The following is a 17500-nucleotide window of genomic DNA, read 5'->3' on the forward strand; positions in this document are numbered from 1 at the left end:
AGCCAATGGCAAGTAGAGTCCTAGATTATCAGAGAGGCGCCAACTTGTTCCACTTTCTGATTGGTCGATTAAAATAGCCGCCATGTTAGAACATAAACGTCACACGTACAGTCTGACAGCTGTCAATCAAATGTGATTGCGTTAATATTAAAAGTTTAAATAAGTGCATATTATAATTTCTTGTTACCACGGTAAGTAGAAATGTCTTATATATGTTATATACGAAGAAATTAAGCTGCACATATACGTAGAGGCGCTGCTGTACGGGACCGAAAGCTATCGTACGAAAAACGCTGGGATGGCCGCTCTCAGGCTTCTCTCTGTATATATATATATATATATAAGCACTACTGACGTTTGTGTCTTAAGATGGCGGCGGTGGGCATAATGGGGGTAGAGTTGGCGCCTCTCTGATAATCTAGGACTCTAGCAGAGACGAAGTACACAGGGACGGACGTAACAATATTATATAAATGTTGAAATAAGAAGTTTTGACTTAATCAATGCACCCTTTTATAGGAACTAGAGACATCTATGAACGTTCTTATTGGCGGTTTGCCTTACTGTAGCGCTATCACGTGTTCGTCTTCACCTTACCTTCTTCTTCCGGTTGATCTCGACTCGTGTACCGCTTTACTTTCTGTGATCGCAAAGAATAAATATATCTCGTTTCTGTTCATGCATATATATACAAGTGTGGTAATTGAACCTCAACCCAACAATAAAATAGCACAATTATATTGCGGATTTTATTACAAATAGTACTTCATAAAACTACTTAACCCCTACTGCAATAACGTCGATCACATCGATCACCAATTTCGAGTTTAAAAGTGCCCCGTGCCAAATTGATCGACTTGTTTTGAAATTATTCATAAGCTTTACCAGATAGGCCTGGAACGAAAAGGATTAAAATTAAAGTGACATACAAAAACTTTCGACTACCCACCATCTCTCGACCATGAACCGTCGAGAATTCCCACTCTCCCTTCCTCTTCACACTTCGAGTCGTCCGATCTTCCAGGAGCATCGCACGATTTTGAGGAAGCCTTCCAGGACTTCGCGGAAGAATTACCGGACCTCAAAGAGGAACCGGAAGATCCCGAACGAGGATCTTTCAATACCGAAGGAGAGTCTGAGTTCTACGAAAAACAGGCTAGACGAAACTGGTACAGATACCTTTTAAGTCAGTTTCCTCCTTACCCAGTACCTCTTACGGACGAGGACTATCGGGTCGGTCCAGATATAGTAGACCTTGACCAATTCCATCTTATCCTTCAAACCAGTCCACCTGGCTCGATCATTCCATTTTTTGTCCCAGGTTGCCCTTTTCCTTTAGCCGTACCCATCGAGGTCTTTTGGATGAAGTTCCCTTCCCCCTCCACTGTACAACTCCAAGATCTCCAATAGCCCTCCTACCCTTTTTCTCCCTACTTTTCAACCTTCCTTTTTTTATAATTTATATTTGTATTTAAAATGATTATTGTAAATTTCCAACCGGAATCTAGATTTTAGTTTCCCCGTTTAATTCCGGTTGATGTCCTCCTGACCTGTCTAAGGCCCTGTATTATTCGTTCGACTCGGAAACACTTGTCTCGCAAAAGAAAGAGAGAATGTGTTTCGAGGTAAGTATAAGTTGCGTTCCATCCTGACTCAATTCTGCACGAGTCCGGACGTAATACTGTAATTAGTCTTAGTTTTGCCATCAAACAAACGTCAGAAAATGATGTCCCGTGAATGGGACATATCGATATGTCATGTGTGAGTCTCATGAGACCTAACTTTTAGAACATTTAATTAGTCATTTTGTGACCAAAATTTAACCAACACACAATGGATATCTACATAAATATCCACTGAATATCTACATAAATATACACTGAATACTGATGTGGATGTCCAGTGAATATTGGCCTACATATCCTGTGGATATTTATAAGATCTTGTATTGCGGACATTTGGATATTTAAAGCATGTCTAATAGCTGTTTTCTACATATTCATAGATATCCCTAATGCACATTGACAACATCCAGTAGATATCCCTAATGCACATTGACAACATCCAGTAGATATCTAATATACATTAATTTCTGTGTGGGCAGGCAGGGCAGTGCAACGCGTCACGACACTTACTTCACAATTTTACAATAAATATTATTTATCGTGGCATTTTATGCCTTAATTTGTGTGGAAATTACAAGTGATAATAAAATACTGCAGTGAAAACAGTAATGTTTCCAGTGATATTTATTGTGAAATTGTGAAGTGAGTCTCATGATGCGTTGCGCCTGCCCATTGTACCAAACTCGTAAATAGTTAACTATTTCCAATTATAACTCAAAAACTAAGCTTCGGACAAAATTTTGCAAAAGGAAAAATCGTCTCAGAATTTGCTCAAGAGTATGACATTTCAAGTATATTAGCTTGTTTCGAATCACCATTTATATACAGGGTGTCCGGAGTCACTCGCATCACCCGTCATGTGCAGGTAGAGCAGGTGAAACCGAGAAGAAAAGTCCTTTACCATTTTGCGATTTTTGTAATAATTTCTGAGAAATTAATTAAAAAAGGTCGACTAATTTGCGTGAGTATAAGCGCGCGGCGAGAAAGGACAGGCCAGAGACAACCTCAAAGTTTGCGGTCGCTAGGCGCGCGACGAAGTTTTGGGAGGAGCGCTCTACAAATGACAACGGTTACGTATGAGCGGTACATAACGGTGAATTCTCATAACAACCATATATCAATGGTTTGTCCCTTTTTATTGCGCGCTTATACTCACGCGAATTGGTCGATCTTTTTTTATTAATTTCTCAATAATTATTACAAAAATCGCAAAAGGACTTTCATAAAGGACTTTCCTGCTCGGTTTAACCCGCTCTATCTGCACATTACGGGTGGGGCGATTATTATCAGACACCCTGTATATGTATATATAATTCTATATCGTTAGAGAAAGAGATTGATTGATTTATTTATTAACTTCCTCAGATATTTGTAATACAGATGTAGTATACATTAATTACAGCCCTGAAAGAGAGAGAGAGAAATTTACGTTTATATATTTACATAATTTCTGTCATAGATAATATACAAATAATTGCAAATGTTTAAATACGCAATTACTTATGCAATTAAATTATATATATCCAGAAATAGATTTATTTCATATATAATATTACTATTATATATTACAATTTATATTTATGTATACAATTACATACTATAATTATATTATTTATGAATACATTATATGGATAGAACCGTCCTGTTTGGCGAGTATAGAGCAAGATGTCGAGTTTGTCTTGAAAGAGAATCTTGATATAAATAGACTGCATTCGTCCAACATGCATTTGCCACAATCAGATACCTCTAAAAAATCGACAGATGAATTCACGCAGACGTTTTTTAAATCTATGATAAAACTGTCAAATCGACGGTTTATCGAAATCATCAATATATCTGTGAATCACGACGATAAATCTTTAGTATTTTATTGTCGTTCTGATGAATTATTGCCTAAAGAACAAAAATGAACATAACGATATTATGCAATATTACGAATAAAATCAGATCTGCAATCAGTATTATCTTTTTTCTCACTAGTCGCCAGTGTTTCGCTTAAATAATTTAGAAATCACCTAGAAGAAGATGATCTCATAAATATATCTTAGATAAAATGTTCTTGTTTTAAATTTAGCTAGATGAGAAATAAGATTATAAAGCATGTTATCTAGATAAAAGACAATAACATTTTTAGGAAAACAATTTAAAATATAAAAACATTATACCTCATACTTTTATTTTTTTATTAATTCTTATTTTCCAAGAACAAAACTTTTTGAATGCGTTATTTGATTTTTGATACATATATTTGCTGCTCACAACTAAAAAGATGCTGATCATATAAAAGCGGATATTTTAAAATTCTATATACTTACATTGATATATATTAAATTCCTTATCACACATAATCTTAAATAATTTGAAAAAGATAATACCTTTTTAATTTAAGATACAGAGGAAAATAATATATACTTCGATATAATCTACATAAAAATACAATAAAACAATTCTCATCTAGATAATTATTTAAATACTTTTATCCAGATGATAGAAATACTATTAATCACACATGTGTACGTAATGTTTCAAAATAAATAATCTACTAATCTTGTACAATATCGAAAGCGTTTTAATATCGAAGTTTCTTAGAAGAATTTCCCAATTGGAACAGAAATTAAAGAAAGCTTCATCGATGGAAATATAATGTAGCTATATATAGATGATATAACTCGACTTTATATAATTATAATATAATTTGAATCATTGTATGAGATTTTTAGAAAATGAAAATAAAATAATGGACTAAAAAATGAAGAAATATAACGTATAACGAAAAAGATATCAAAAAGATGTTCCACTGATTAGACGAAATCATATGTTGTATTCATATAGTCCAAAAATGTTATATAGACAATATTTGTAATTAGTTAAAAAAGCAATTTGCTGTTAAAGAAAAAATGTTTTAGATCTGTAAATATCTTCTATTGACACACAAAATTCGAAAAATGATACAAATTATTTATACAAATGATAAACGTTCGAGAAACTGATGAAACATATCAGATAGATTAAAAAAAGAAAACAAAATAAAATATACTGTTTAGGTTTGCAAATGTATTTTATTCATTCCTTTATTGATTTCAAGAAAAAATGAAATCGTACATTATACTCCGAGCTGCTTGATAAAGGATACATATCGTAGAGGTACAAATGGAAGTACGGCATTCACGATGTGTTCTCCTTTTATTTTTTCGAACCCGTTGCAGCAGGAGATCAGATTCGCGGTTTTTACTCTTATATGATTTCTTTTATATTCATTTTCTCATTCACTAATTCGTATTCACTATTTAATTATTTATTTATTTATTCGCTGCTTTTTCGTTAATCGCAAATGAATTTACTAAATCAACACGTTGCAGCCGAATCGGGAATGTCAGAGGATATTCGTTAATACGAGTACTTCGGTTTTATTGTGAGTACGAATTAATTATGATAAGTATAAGTATGTTTGTGCATATTGCGGTTTCATAGAAAACGTCTCATGTAGCTTATTATAATTTTAATAAACACGTTGAATGCCGCGCGGATCTCGATTTGACTCTATGAGCTCTAAGGCTAGGGCTATGTATACGTACGTGCAATAACAGTAACAATATTTTTAATAAATTTATCGGCTACTTATAAATACTAATGCAAATACAGCTCTATAAATACAGCTGGTTGCAAATCAATAAAATCGTTTTTACATATTGATAACACACGCAGAAGTGCCGAGGATATGTTTATCCTAGATCCAAATTCTAGATACACATTTGTGTCATCTAGTCATCTCGTTACTAGCGTTCAACGTGTTAAGAAATGGAGTTGTCTATGTTGTATATGTTGTATACGTTGATATCGAACCCGGCGTATCGATCGCGCACGTGCGCGAGATCCGTACCTCATCTCACCCGGGTCCTTTAAGTGTCAGCCACTAGAACGGAGTTTCAAAAATCACTGCCAACTGTGTATGTATGCATGTATGTATATGTGTAAGTGTACATTCATGTTTTTCTCTCTTCGTTTAAGCTTCCTCTCCCTTGCATTAACAGCGTCGCGCGTATTTTTCTTTTTTATTCTATTTATTTTTTTCTTTACGTGTCGATAATTAACGATGGCAGTGAATACTGGATCTCGCTCTAGAGCTTTGAGATCGCTCGTTCTCCCTCTCTCTTATTTGTATACATAATTTCACTTTTCTCTTACAAAGTATTCCTCCTTCCGTTTATGTATATAATCTCCTTTTCTTTGTTTTTATTATTTTGCTCTGTTTATTCTTTTCGCCGCGCTTCATAGTTTCTTGTACCAAAAGAGATAATGCTCCCCTTCGCTAATCTGCAAATTGTCGACACCTACAAGCATGGAGAAGTTTTAAAGTTTAAGAAAAGCTAAGAATTGTGAATACACAAGACAAAGGATCAATGCCAAATCATCCGTACCTCCGGGCGCGACCAATTGATTTCCAGGCGGCGATGACGGCTCCGGCGGCGAGGGCAATCTATAGAGTAGCCAGTAGTGATAGGACATTGGCTCCTCCTTGTAGCCAGCTAGTGTGTGAACGTAATGACCGTTAGGCCATTCGGACGCGAGGAACTCGAAATGGGGCGACATTTCTGCCGCCAGCAACATCACTCCGTAAAAAGTTTCATTCTTGGGCGCGGTCACCGTCAAGTTGTATGTCTCGTTTACGTTGCTGCCGACCCATAAAGTGTACGATACATTCACCAACACCGGCGCCGAAGTATATGCGACCGTTGTGTCTGCGTTGCTCACGTTACTTTCCGACGCTTCTGACGGTAGGGCGGTCTCGCTGTGATTGTCGGACGTCCCGATGTCTGCAACTCATAGGTTTAAGAGATAGTTATTTAATTTTATTCATTCTACAACAGAACTCGAATTTATTGGCAAATTGTCATGTCATATTACCCGCTTACAAGCATTGACACAATCTTTACCGGGCATCTTGTATATATACAGGATGTCCCATTTTAAATGCCGCAGGCAAATATCTCGAAAAATATGGAAGATGCGGAAAAATATTTCAGACAAAAGTTGCGTGGTTTGAAGAGGGCTACATGATGAAACAATGGACTTGACCTTGAGTGATTTTTTCAAGGCCAGGTCAATGTGATCGATGTTTTCTTAAATAGAACCCTCCATTTTTCATTACATACTTTTGTAGCTTATCTCGAGAGCTTTTCAAAACACTATAATAAAGTATTTTTTCGTTAAATATTTTTCGAGTTATTTTATATCTTAATCTAACATATTTTAATATAAAAAATAAAATATCTGGTAAAATATTTAGTTTTCGGTAATCTTATCGTAATACTTTTGTGTACATAATAATGAGACAAATCAATTTGTGTAAAAAAAAGACAAATAATTGTTTTAAAAAAATACATTGTAAATAATTACATACTTTTTCTTAAAAACAATTATTTTTTTATACCAATTGATTTATCTCATTTTTCTGTATATCAAAGTATTATGGTAAGATTATCGAAAAATAAATATTTTACGAGATATTTTATTTTTTATATCAAAATATGTCAGATTAAGATATAAAATAACTCGAAAAATACTTAATGAAAAAATACTTTATTATTAGTTTGATGCGCTTGTCGGACCTTAACCACTGATCTATATATCTGGATTGCTGATAGGCCTCCTGGCGATGTACCCAATTGAAGGTCCGCCATTTTACACGTCCGAGGTGCGCGCATGCGTGGTGGTGTTCTAAGTGATACCAATAAGTGCAGGTCATGGATACCGCTTAATAAACTTTTTAACAGTTTTTAACTTTTAACCTTCTTTTTAACTTTGTAACAGCTGCACACGAAAAGGAAGGTCCAACTATGGTAACATTCTCTATATCTGCAAATATTTTATTTATAAGACCCACAAAAAATGATTAAGAAATTGTAAATATTAAAAAATAATCCAAAATTCCTCGAATCATGACAAGTTGATTGTATTATCGCAATTGAAACGTATGATAGAAACGTTTATTGAATGAATAAAAAATTATTATCTTATTAAACATAAAATTTTGTAATATTTTGGTCTATTTTATGGTCTGTTTTATCGTTTTATCCTGATTTTTTTAATTAATAACAGCAAAAATGTTACGTAAACGTAAGTTTCAGTTACAGTCTTACATAGACCGTGGTTTTAGTCAAACTCATTTGAATTTCCCACGCTCGGAGGCAAATTGCCGAGTAAGATGGCGGCGTCCATTTGGGGACGCTTTTGAGTCCTAAGGACAAAGGCGATCGACAATCCAGATATATAGATCAGTGGACCTTAACACGAGTTTGAAGTTTCTTCTTAGTAAAAATCCGACTCTTGATGCGTAAACCACTCTTGAACATTTCGTACCGCTGCATTATCAAAAAGGCAATTCGAAGGCTTCTTTCTAGAAAAGCCCAGGCCTCTTTCTTGCAAATTTTTCTCACGAATGCCAGATCTCATTCTGCACATCAAACTCAGGAACTTTTGTAATTATTTGATTGGAAGCATATGGAGCATACTCCCTAAACCCGGATTTAGCTCTTTTCGATTTTCACTTGTTTGGGTCGCTGAAGAAACATCTTGGAGAAAGATTATTTCCAGATAATGCAGCGGTACAAAATGTTATTCAAGAATGGTTTAAACATCAAGAGCCGGCGTTTTACCGAAAAACGATCTTCAAACTTATGCCAAGAGGGGGCAAATGCATCAATTTTCTCGAAGAGGTTACATTAAAAAGTATAATCATTCATATATTATAACACAAGAAGTCCAATTTGTGCATAAGTTGTAAATGAAAGTTCTAATAAAATGGAGAACCTTTATCTGCCCTAGTAATTTAAATCTATCTAAAAATTTCCTTATAATGAAAGATTTACTGTTGCTCGTGGTTAAACGAGGTGGCGAATTGTCCGATAGACCCTGTCCGCAATCGAGGGTTCGGATGCTGGTTAATCCACGTGGGGTGACGCTCAATATCGCCTCGGCAGTGGCACGGACGTCACCGTGAAAAGAACCGTCCGGTCGTTGCTGACTGATCAACCAGGCTAATGCTGCGGATCTGTTCCAATTGTCGGCCGGCTCATTCTCTACCTCCTCGAGTGCCTGCATCACCAACGCAGTGGTGTGCAAATCGCCGAAGCTGCCGTCGTGCCTTTGCTGCTGCGCCAACACTGTCGACGGCTTGCGAATAATGTGACGGATGTTGCGATGTCGGTGGTCCTGGCTGATGCACCGCAACACCAGGATCAACATCGCTATTGTGTCTACGGTGAATTCATATTGTACATTCTATTAAAAGTCAAATGCGGCAAGAATTGCAAGCCTTACTAACTTTTTTAAAATACAATATTTAGTAAAAAGGTCACATTTCACCGATTTTATCGCTTCTTATGTTGTAGAAAAGGTTGTTCTAAGTAATTCCCCGCAAAAATCAAATGGGGGACAGCAAATTTTTTGGTTTAAAAAATATAACAAATTGACATTTGACAATTTTAATGTTTTTTCTTAGATGTTTAAACTGATATTAGAAACAGTGAAGTTTGTATATACCATATTAATTTACTGAATTAAAAAAAGCTTTTTTTATATTAGAGAATAGCTACATGGTCCGCCCCCTCTCTCCCTCGCCCACGCGTGAAAATCGTAAGAAGCATTTATGCATTTTTACCCAATAGTTTTACAAGTTTTTTATTATAAAACGTTGATTTCTGATTAGAATATATCTAAGGATTATATACTTCAAATTCTGAAGATCTTCTTTTTTATCTTTATGGCTACATTCGATTCAAATGGGATCAGTACATTCTGGCCAACAACTGGTTAAATAAGTAATAAACGGAGAGTAACGAAAAGAAAATCCTCTTTAGAAGAGGAGGAAACTCAAAAATAAGGTCCAAACAAAGAACTCACGCATAACATGTCTAAACACGGCCGTTCCCGTCGGCGGGCGGCAACGAACTCTAATTCTGAAGATATTTATTTATATAATGATTATTTTTATACACACAATGATTATTTCATTTATCCTACAAATCCTTTGAGGACGGCAGATGTATATGTACACATATATGCGTATACGGTTTTTTTCAAAAGACGACAAAAATATGTATATAAGTAAGTTTTTAAGCGATAGATGTTGCATTTTTTCATGTGTTTTCACTCATTTTCCTTCTAAAATTTAAAATTTTCCGAAAGTGGTATCAATTTCGTGACTTAAGAGTTCAATTCATCAGAGAAATTATCAACATACGAAATCAATTGGAACCATAAGAAGAACAAATATAGGAGAACATCCGAAAAGCCTTTCTGATAGGTATTTTTCTTATTCAATCTGAGCCTGGTAAAAAAAGAAAACAAAGAAGATGTGTCGTTTATAGCTAGTCAGCGAAAAAAAAAACAAAAGATCAAAGCCAAGATATAAATGTGTAATATGTAGAGTGTGATGTTGGTCTCTGTGAAACTAGTTGCTTTAAAGAATATTATACTTCAACTCATTTTTTAATCAAAACAATGTTTGTTTCATTAAATAAATACTTTTTATAAATTTTGTAAAAGTTTGATTTTTCAATAAATGAGCCGTTCTCAAAAGGTTAAGATTAGAAAGCTTACATTCAAGATATCCAACAAATTATTTTTCATACTAATGTTGTAGAATTAAAGCTTTTTTTCTTGAAATTCCTTGTCTCTGTTTATTCGTCTCATCTGTCTATTTTGATAACATAATGACTCTTAGGGCAACCCACCAATATTATGGTTCTGCGGAGCACTTGCGATGTCCAAGAGACGACGCATCTGCCGTTTGCGAACATGTGCTTGCGCGCTACATGCCGCAAGGGCAGTCAACGTGAATTCGTAATCGGTCGGCGGCTCGTGATGCTGCAACGTGCCGATCAGATCGTGGCCGTGAAACTGCCGCGGGTCCATGCACATCGCGTTCAAGGCCAGGGTATAGCGTGCCAATCTAACTGGGGAAAACCCGACTTCTCGATGTCTGTGAATACAATAAAAAGAAGATGCGTGAGCATTTTATGCAACAAATTTTTTATATCTGTTACATTTTTAGTTTAGAATAGCAGCAATCAATTAAAAAGCAAACCTAAAACGCGAGGATTAAAACAAAATCTTTTATTTAAAGATATTCAAATTTATTCTATTTATTATTGTTTTATAGAATTTTTGCTACAAAATTGTAAAGATAATTTTCTAAATTTTCGCTATATAAAACAAATATCTGATCATATTCTCGCGATTAATAGAAGAGATGCTTAGGATAATTTGTTATCAGTATTTTTTGTTATCTGGACAAAAATATCTAAATCAATATAGAACTAGTATCGAGCTAAAATTTATATTTAATATAGTTTAGTTATACAAATAAAACTTTTCAGTTTCATTTTGAGCTCATTTTCGGCAAATGTCAAAGGAGAGTATGCATTTCAGGCAGTTTGGAGAGCACGCAAAAATCGTTGGGTTCATCTTTTTTCACTCAGCTTCACTTGCTGAATCTGAAAATCATAGCCAAATTAGTCTTAGTATCCCAAAAAAAATTTGGAGCACATTTTAAACAGAAAAAAGTAACGGTTGATTTTATCATTTTCTCGAGCCATCTCAGCAAATTTGTCTCATTATGTTTTTATTAAAATCGTGGCTTTTATTTGCAAAGAATAAATAATATTTTATGGTGAAAACTATTATTATAGAGCATCTATGAAATGGAATACTATGAATCGGAATAACAGGGCCTACAAATGAATGTTTCTTATACTCCTGTCACGAAGATTGAGGATCTGACTTTGAAGTCATATAGTCGTAGCTAATTATATACCTTTATATATTTTTTTATGTTTTGATGTTACCTATGTATACTGTCCCGCAACGTGATGTCCACACTGAAACTGTGTGATTTTTTGTATCATTCTAAGTCAAAAAGTCTTAATACATATATGTCCTAAAATCACTTGTTTTGAAGTTATAGCGAAAAAATGCAAAAGTAGTTATTTCTCACACTAATGCGAGAAAAGCATCTTTATGACTTACCTTACCGCACTAGTAGTGCGGAAATAACAGGCATTACAAAAAATATTGTATGTATGGCATGTGCGGAACACAACGAACTACGTCGCGCATGAAGTTGCCGCATGAGCTGAAGCGAATGCGGCAACTTCATACTCGACATAATTCATTGTTTTCCACACTTGCCACACAAGATAATATTAATAAATTGTCGTTTTAAGTGAAAACATCGCATAAACATAGCTTAGAAATTTCTCTTACCTACCAATCACGAGTACATTTTCCAATGAAGAATATGCCGATATTCATTTTATTTATGGTTTCTGTAATGGTAACGCACGTGCAGCAGTAACAGAATATCACCGACGGTTTCCTAATCGCAGAGTACCAGATCGAAGAGTTTTTAGCAATGTCCACCGAAACATTAAACTTACTGGTAAGGTCCCAAATAAAAATCTTGAGAGACTATTAAGGCGACATCGTCAAGTCGAGGATATTAGCAACGGTGGACAGAACTCCTACTATTAGTATCAGAAGACTTTCGGCGCAAACTAACGTCTCTAAAACGACAATTTGGAAAATACTGCGTGATTATGATTTTATGTGTCCCCCTTAGAACCGAACAACTTTTGTCTGAAACATTTTTTTCTATCTTGCTTTATTTTTTAGATATTTAGGTGTCTCAATATAAATGCCCCACTCTGTATATATAAGCCCTCGTCCTTTCTCATCAGGACTTGGGACCTGCAATGGTGGAGTTATCTTAAGCTGTGTATATATTTATACTTATTTACATATTTACATATATTTACACTTATTTAAATATTTATATTTTACATATTTGCATTTCATACGTTTGGTATTTTCACACACTCACTCACTTAATCTTCGTTTTCATATTCATTGTATTCAACAGGTATACATGATGGAAAGTGATGATTCAAAAATTGCGCGGCGTGTGTATTTATGTCTCATATCATCTTGTAATTAAATACCAAATAAATGCAAGACATGTGAGCAACAAGCGATAGTTTTATCACCTGTCTTACACTGACAGTAATGATGCTTGAAAGCTTCAAGTCCTTTCTTATCAAGGTCTAGTAGAATATAGATGAGATATTGTTTACGAGCAATGTGACGAGATTTTATTCTGGCTTTTACGAATAAGTATTTCCGGACAAATATATTAAAAACTCGATAATCTAAATGAGATTCTTCATTTATCATCTCGTAGTCACCGTCAAACAAATGATCTCATAAGATTTTGCCAATGAAAGTTGGTACGATCCATTAAAGTTCCGGAGTTCTTCATTGAAAAATCGAAGAAAAATAAGAATGTTTTTTTTCCAACTTTTTAAACTGATGTTTTTGTCGGTTTAAACCACATTTTTTTACATTTTAATAAAACTAGTTTACAAATTTCTTTTTTTAATGCCAAAAATGAAACCAACTTTATTTTGGAGCGCTAAATTCGAATCTGCCACCAGAAAAATTTTATCGGGTCAAATTTTTTTGATATAGCAAGTTAATAGCACTGCAGTTTACCTTACAATTTCATTGTATTGTATCACTTTTTATTCACGAAAATATCTTGCGGATGTGTAACAAAAATTTAATACTCAACATTTCTAATTTGTTTTCTAAATTCAATGAAAAATTCGCTATATATTGTAAAAATGACTTTTCTTATATTTTGAAAACCGGACCCGATAGAAATTTTTTGATAGCAAATTCGTGCTCAGCATTGAAAATCACCCTCGAAACAATGTTCAAATGCTCTTGCACAAATTCTTGTAAATTAATGTAATTGCAGAACATTCGGTAAGTTTTTTTAGCAAGCAATGTTTCAGCTACTCTACAATCATCATTATCAGATTGTAAACGTGAGCCATACGCATTATGTAAAACAGCAGCTATCCTGGTATCAATTAATAACACATTTAATGCGTAGTATTCGAGTAAGATATTTATTCTCTTTAAATCTTCTATTGATGCATTCAACAATTCATCAAAATTTGATACATCGCCTCGATATATTCGTTTGCTTGTTAGAGAATAGTTTTTTTTTCCTTTTGGAAGATTGTATGGTATCTCAACTCGAAAACTTTTATTTTCGAGATCATTCTTTATTTGATTAAATTCTTGGTCCAAAACAAAAACATCGTTAGATTTGAATGTTTGATTAAATTATTTTGTATTCGCTCTTAGAATGTCGGAGTCACTCATATTTGCAGCCCATATAGATTGTTAGGACGAAAAATGTCAACAGTAAATCCATCTGGAGTGACACAGACTAGATTTCTGTAGATTTCTCTTTTTTTAATCACTAAAAGTTAATTTCTGAAATCTAAAATTACTAAATTTTGGAAGATATAAATATGTGCCGTCCCAAATAGTAACGACTTAATCATTACTTAGAGAATACAAAGTATTAGCTATCTCTGTGGAGTGAGCTCGCAAAATATTACGGCTACTTATTTCCAAATATTGCGGCACAACATTATTTTGAAGATCTGTACGAGCTTATGCGATTAGTCGATTAGCTATATTGCTCGATATAATCATAGTGAAATTGATGTAATAGATGATTGAGTTCGTCCAGTCCGTAAGTATATCAAATATGCCGCTAAAACTCATTCTGATTTATCTCCATCTTTTATGTGATCGCAAAGGTGCTTAAAATTCTCTTTGGTAAGACTAAATTGATCTTTAAAGTCTCTAATGTTGATATTATCAACAATGAATTTTTCATTACCTTTCTTTTCTATACATTTCAATCATCAATTAGGTCAACAATCTTATTTGGATCTAGATTGGTCTTTTCTAATTTTTTAATTGTTGGTACCTTACCAAAAGCATCTTCAGTAAAATTATCGAAACATTTATTAATATGATTCCGGCAACAAGAGGCTCTCTTTGAAATGAAAATTTGGTGATATGTAAAGAAGTTAATCCTCACATTTTTCGGAATTATCACTAAATTGTATGTAACATCAATCGAATACATAAGACCGAGTTTTTCATAACATTCGCGGAAAATTTAGACATTCTTTTTTATCCCTATTCTCATTACTAAGTCCAGGAATTTGATCATGAATATTAAAAGTAGCATGACTAATAGTAATTTTGGTAATTATGCAGAGATAGGAAGCCACTCCCGATTTCGATAATTTTGAAATATGATATTTTGAAATATATTTATCAAGGTCATCACCTTCAGTAATGTTGTGGAGGTTTCAGCCGGCGCTCGTTGTTTATTAAAAAGTTAATAATAAAATAAGTTTAATAAGTAGAAAATAATTTTCTGACACCATGTACATTAAAGAAAAATATATTTGGTGGAATAATTTAGTGTTATGTGTGTTTTATAAAGTGAAAGTATGGGCAGGGCTCTGCCCATCCCCGTGCACACCTACCCCTAAAAACTTTTAATCTAACCCAAACCCATTTCTGATTAAATGAAAATTAAAAATTAGATTTAGGTTAGGTTAGAATTTTTTCGGAGCAGGAGTGCAGGGGGAGGGGCTCCACCCTTGATAATATATTTCAAAAATATCGAAATCGGGAGCGATTCCCTATCTCTGCATATAATTACCATATTTTTTTTATATACAGGGTGTCCCAGAATTCGCGGACACGAAATGTACTGCGTGATTACTCGTGCCAAAAGAAACAACTTTTTTCTCTGGCAATATTGCGTCTGAACAATACTTTTTAAATGAGAGCAACTTTAAGATAACGAATGAGCGCTCTAGGTTACGCATGAATTAGGGGCGGCACGCGGACAGCACGTAAGCTTGTTGTACGCTATTTTACTATTTCGCTAAAAATTTTATAAGAACTGTGCATGATATCTAAATATCGCTATTTTGAATAAAACACTTCATAAAAGAACATTTTCTAATTGATATCACCAAAGCAACGACTGAAAGTAAAATAAGTAGATTAGATAACACATGAATAATTTTGATCCAAGATTATTGTTCCAACATTCTAAAAATGTTTGTGGCTCTGAAAAGGGCCGATTAAATGTTTAATAATGTCTAATTTTTTATGTTGCTATTGCAAAATGAAGCTGTTCTTTCAAATCTTCTTTCGAGATAATGTCTCGCCCGTCTACAATATTTAGATATTATGCATAGTTCTTATAAAATCTTTAGCGAAATAGTAAAAGAGCGTAGACACACGCTCACGCACGCCGTGCGCGCGCCGCCCCTGATTCATGTGTAACCTAGAGCGCTCATTCGTTAGTTTAAAGTTGCTCTAATTTAAAAAGTATTGTTCAGACGCAATTTTGTCAAAGAAAGAGTTGTTTCTTTTAGCACGGACAATCACGCTGTGCATTCCGTGTCCGCGAATTCTGGGACACCCTGTATAATTTATAAAATCTTTTACAGAATTTTTTATCTTCAAATATTACAAAAGAATTTCTAGCAGCTTTTTGTAAAGAAATATTGCGTTGGGCGCAATTATTATCGCACATTTTGAAAATGAAATATGTTCCAGTATTAATTCGAAAAACACTTTATTTTAAATGCTAATGATATAAGATCAGAAAAAAATAATATGTTGTATTAATTATGATAAGAGCTATATTTAGTATAAATAAAAAGAGAAATATTACTGAAAATGTGTTAAATAAAAACAGTATGTTTAATCAAAAATAAATGTATTTATTTTGTAGTTTTGTTTAAAATATTATATAACCATAATATTCCAACTGTAAACGATTTTTTTTGCAAGTTAATGGTTTTAGATTGCAATATCTAACGAATAGATTTTACTTAATTGTCACTATATAAATATCTATGAATTTAGATACTTTTAATTATATTTAAAAAATCAAAATGTAAGTGATGTAGAAGAACTCTTGGAAAAATTAGGAAAATGTTTTAATCTTAATATCCTAATTCTATGTAAAGAGAAAGATATATGGGCTCAATAGTTTCATAATGAGTTTTTAGGGATCTTCGTGAATCTCAAGTGAATCTCAATTAAAATCGATATCGAGATTTTCTCATACTTATTATCTATGTTTAATGAGCAGAGAAATGGGAGGGGGAAGGTGGGGGAATAGTTGGTGGAACGATGATAAAGACGAAACAATCATTTTTACATCAAATATTTGAAAAAGAAATCTTCGTGTCCGATGAGATGTATGCATATATGTAATACCTTTTATTTCTCTCCTTTTCCGCCGCTATAAAAAAAATAAGCCCTCTACCCAAAATCAAAAAAGAAAGAAATCTAATTTATTCTTTAATGCAAGTAAAAGTCACGATTTTAATAAAAACAGATTGAAAGAAGTATGGCAGACATGACTTCACAAAGTGATAAAATCAACCGTTGCTTTTTTCTATTTAAAATGTATTTCAAAATTTTTCCCATATACTAAGACTATTTTGACTATGATTTTTGGATCCAGCAAATGAAAAAAAAAGGTGAACCCAACGATCTCTGTGCGTGCTCTCCAAGCTGACTGAAATGCATACCCTTCTTTACATAAGATTAAAACATTTAACATCAACATGATATCAAATTATTTTAAATAAAAAATATTATCTTCTTTAATTATCTTTATCTAAAATAATGTTTAGTGAACTTAGTCTATATTAAGCATATAGAATTTTAAAATATCCGCTTTTCGCATAAACAGCGCCTTTTTAATTGTAGACAGCAAATATATAATAAAACGATCTAACGCCCCGGTTAGGGAAAATGCTCCACTCATTGCTCAGACATAATGAGCTTATCAATAAATATTATTGAAACAGGAGTCGGTTGATGGCAATATACAATCAACCAGAAAACCGCATGAAACTGATGTGAGTGCGACTTTACATTAAAAAAACTACAAACTACAATAATTA

General features: G+C 33.6%; 1 protein-coding gene across 1 annotated transcript in view; it reads right to left on the reverse strand.

The window, feature by feature from the left end:
- Window positions 1-2962: 2962 nt before the first annotated feature.
- LOC115244969 (uncharacterized protein CG3556-like) overlaps window positions 2963-17500 on the reverse strand; it is a 19903-nt gene continuing 5365 nt past the window's right edge. The window contains exons 2-5 of the mRNA XM_029823003.1: window positions 10361-10608; window positions 8495-8881; window positions 6044-6439; window positions 2963-5956 (exon numbers count right to left, since the gene is read on the reverse strand). Coding sequence (XP_029678863.1) covers window positions 5895-5956; window positions 6044-6439; window positions 8495-8881; window positions 10361-10608 — 1093 coding nt within the window. The 3' untranslated portion in view covers window positions 2963-5894. The remainder of the gene's footprint in view (window positions 5957-6043; window positions 6440-8494; window positions 8882-10360; window positions 10609-17500) is intronic.

This window comes from Formica exsecta, unplaced genomic scaffold (assembly GCF_003651465.1).
Source record: "Formica exsecta isolate Colony F162 unplaced genomic scaffold, ASM365146v1 scaffold9, whole genome shotgun sequence".
Lineage (NCBI taxonomy): Eukaryota > Metazoa > Arthropoda > Insecta > Hymenoptera > Formicidae > Formica > Formica exsecta.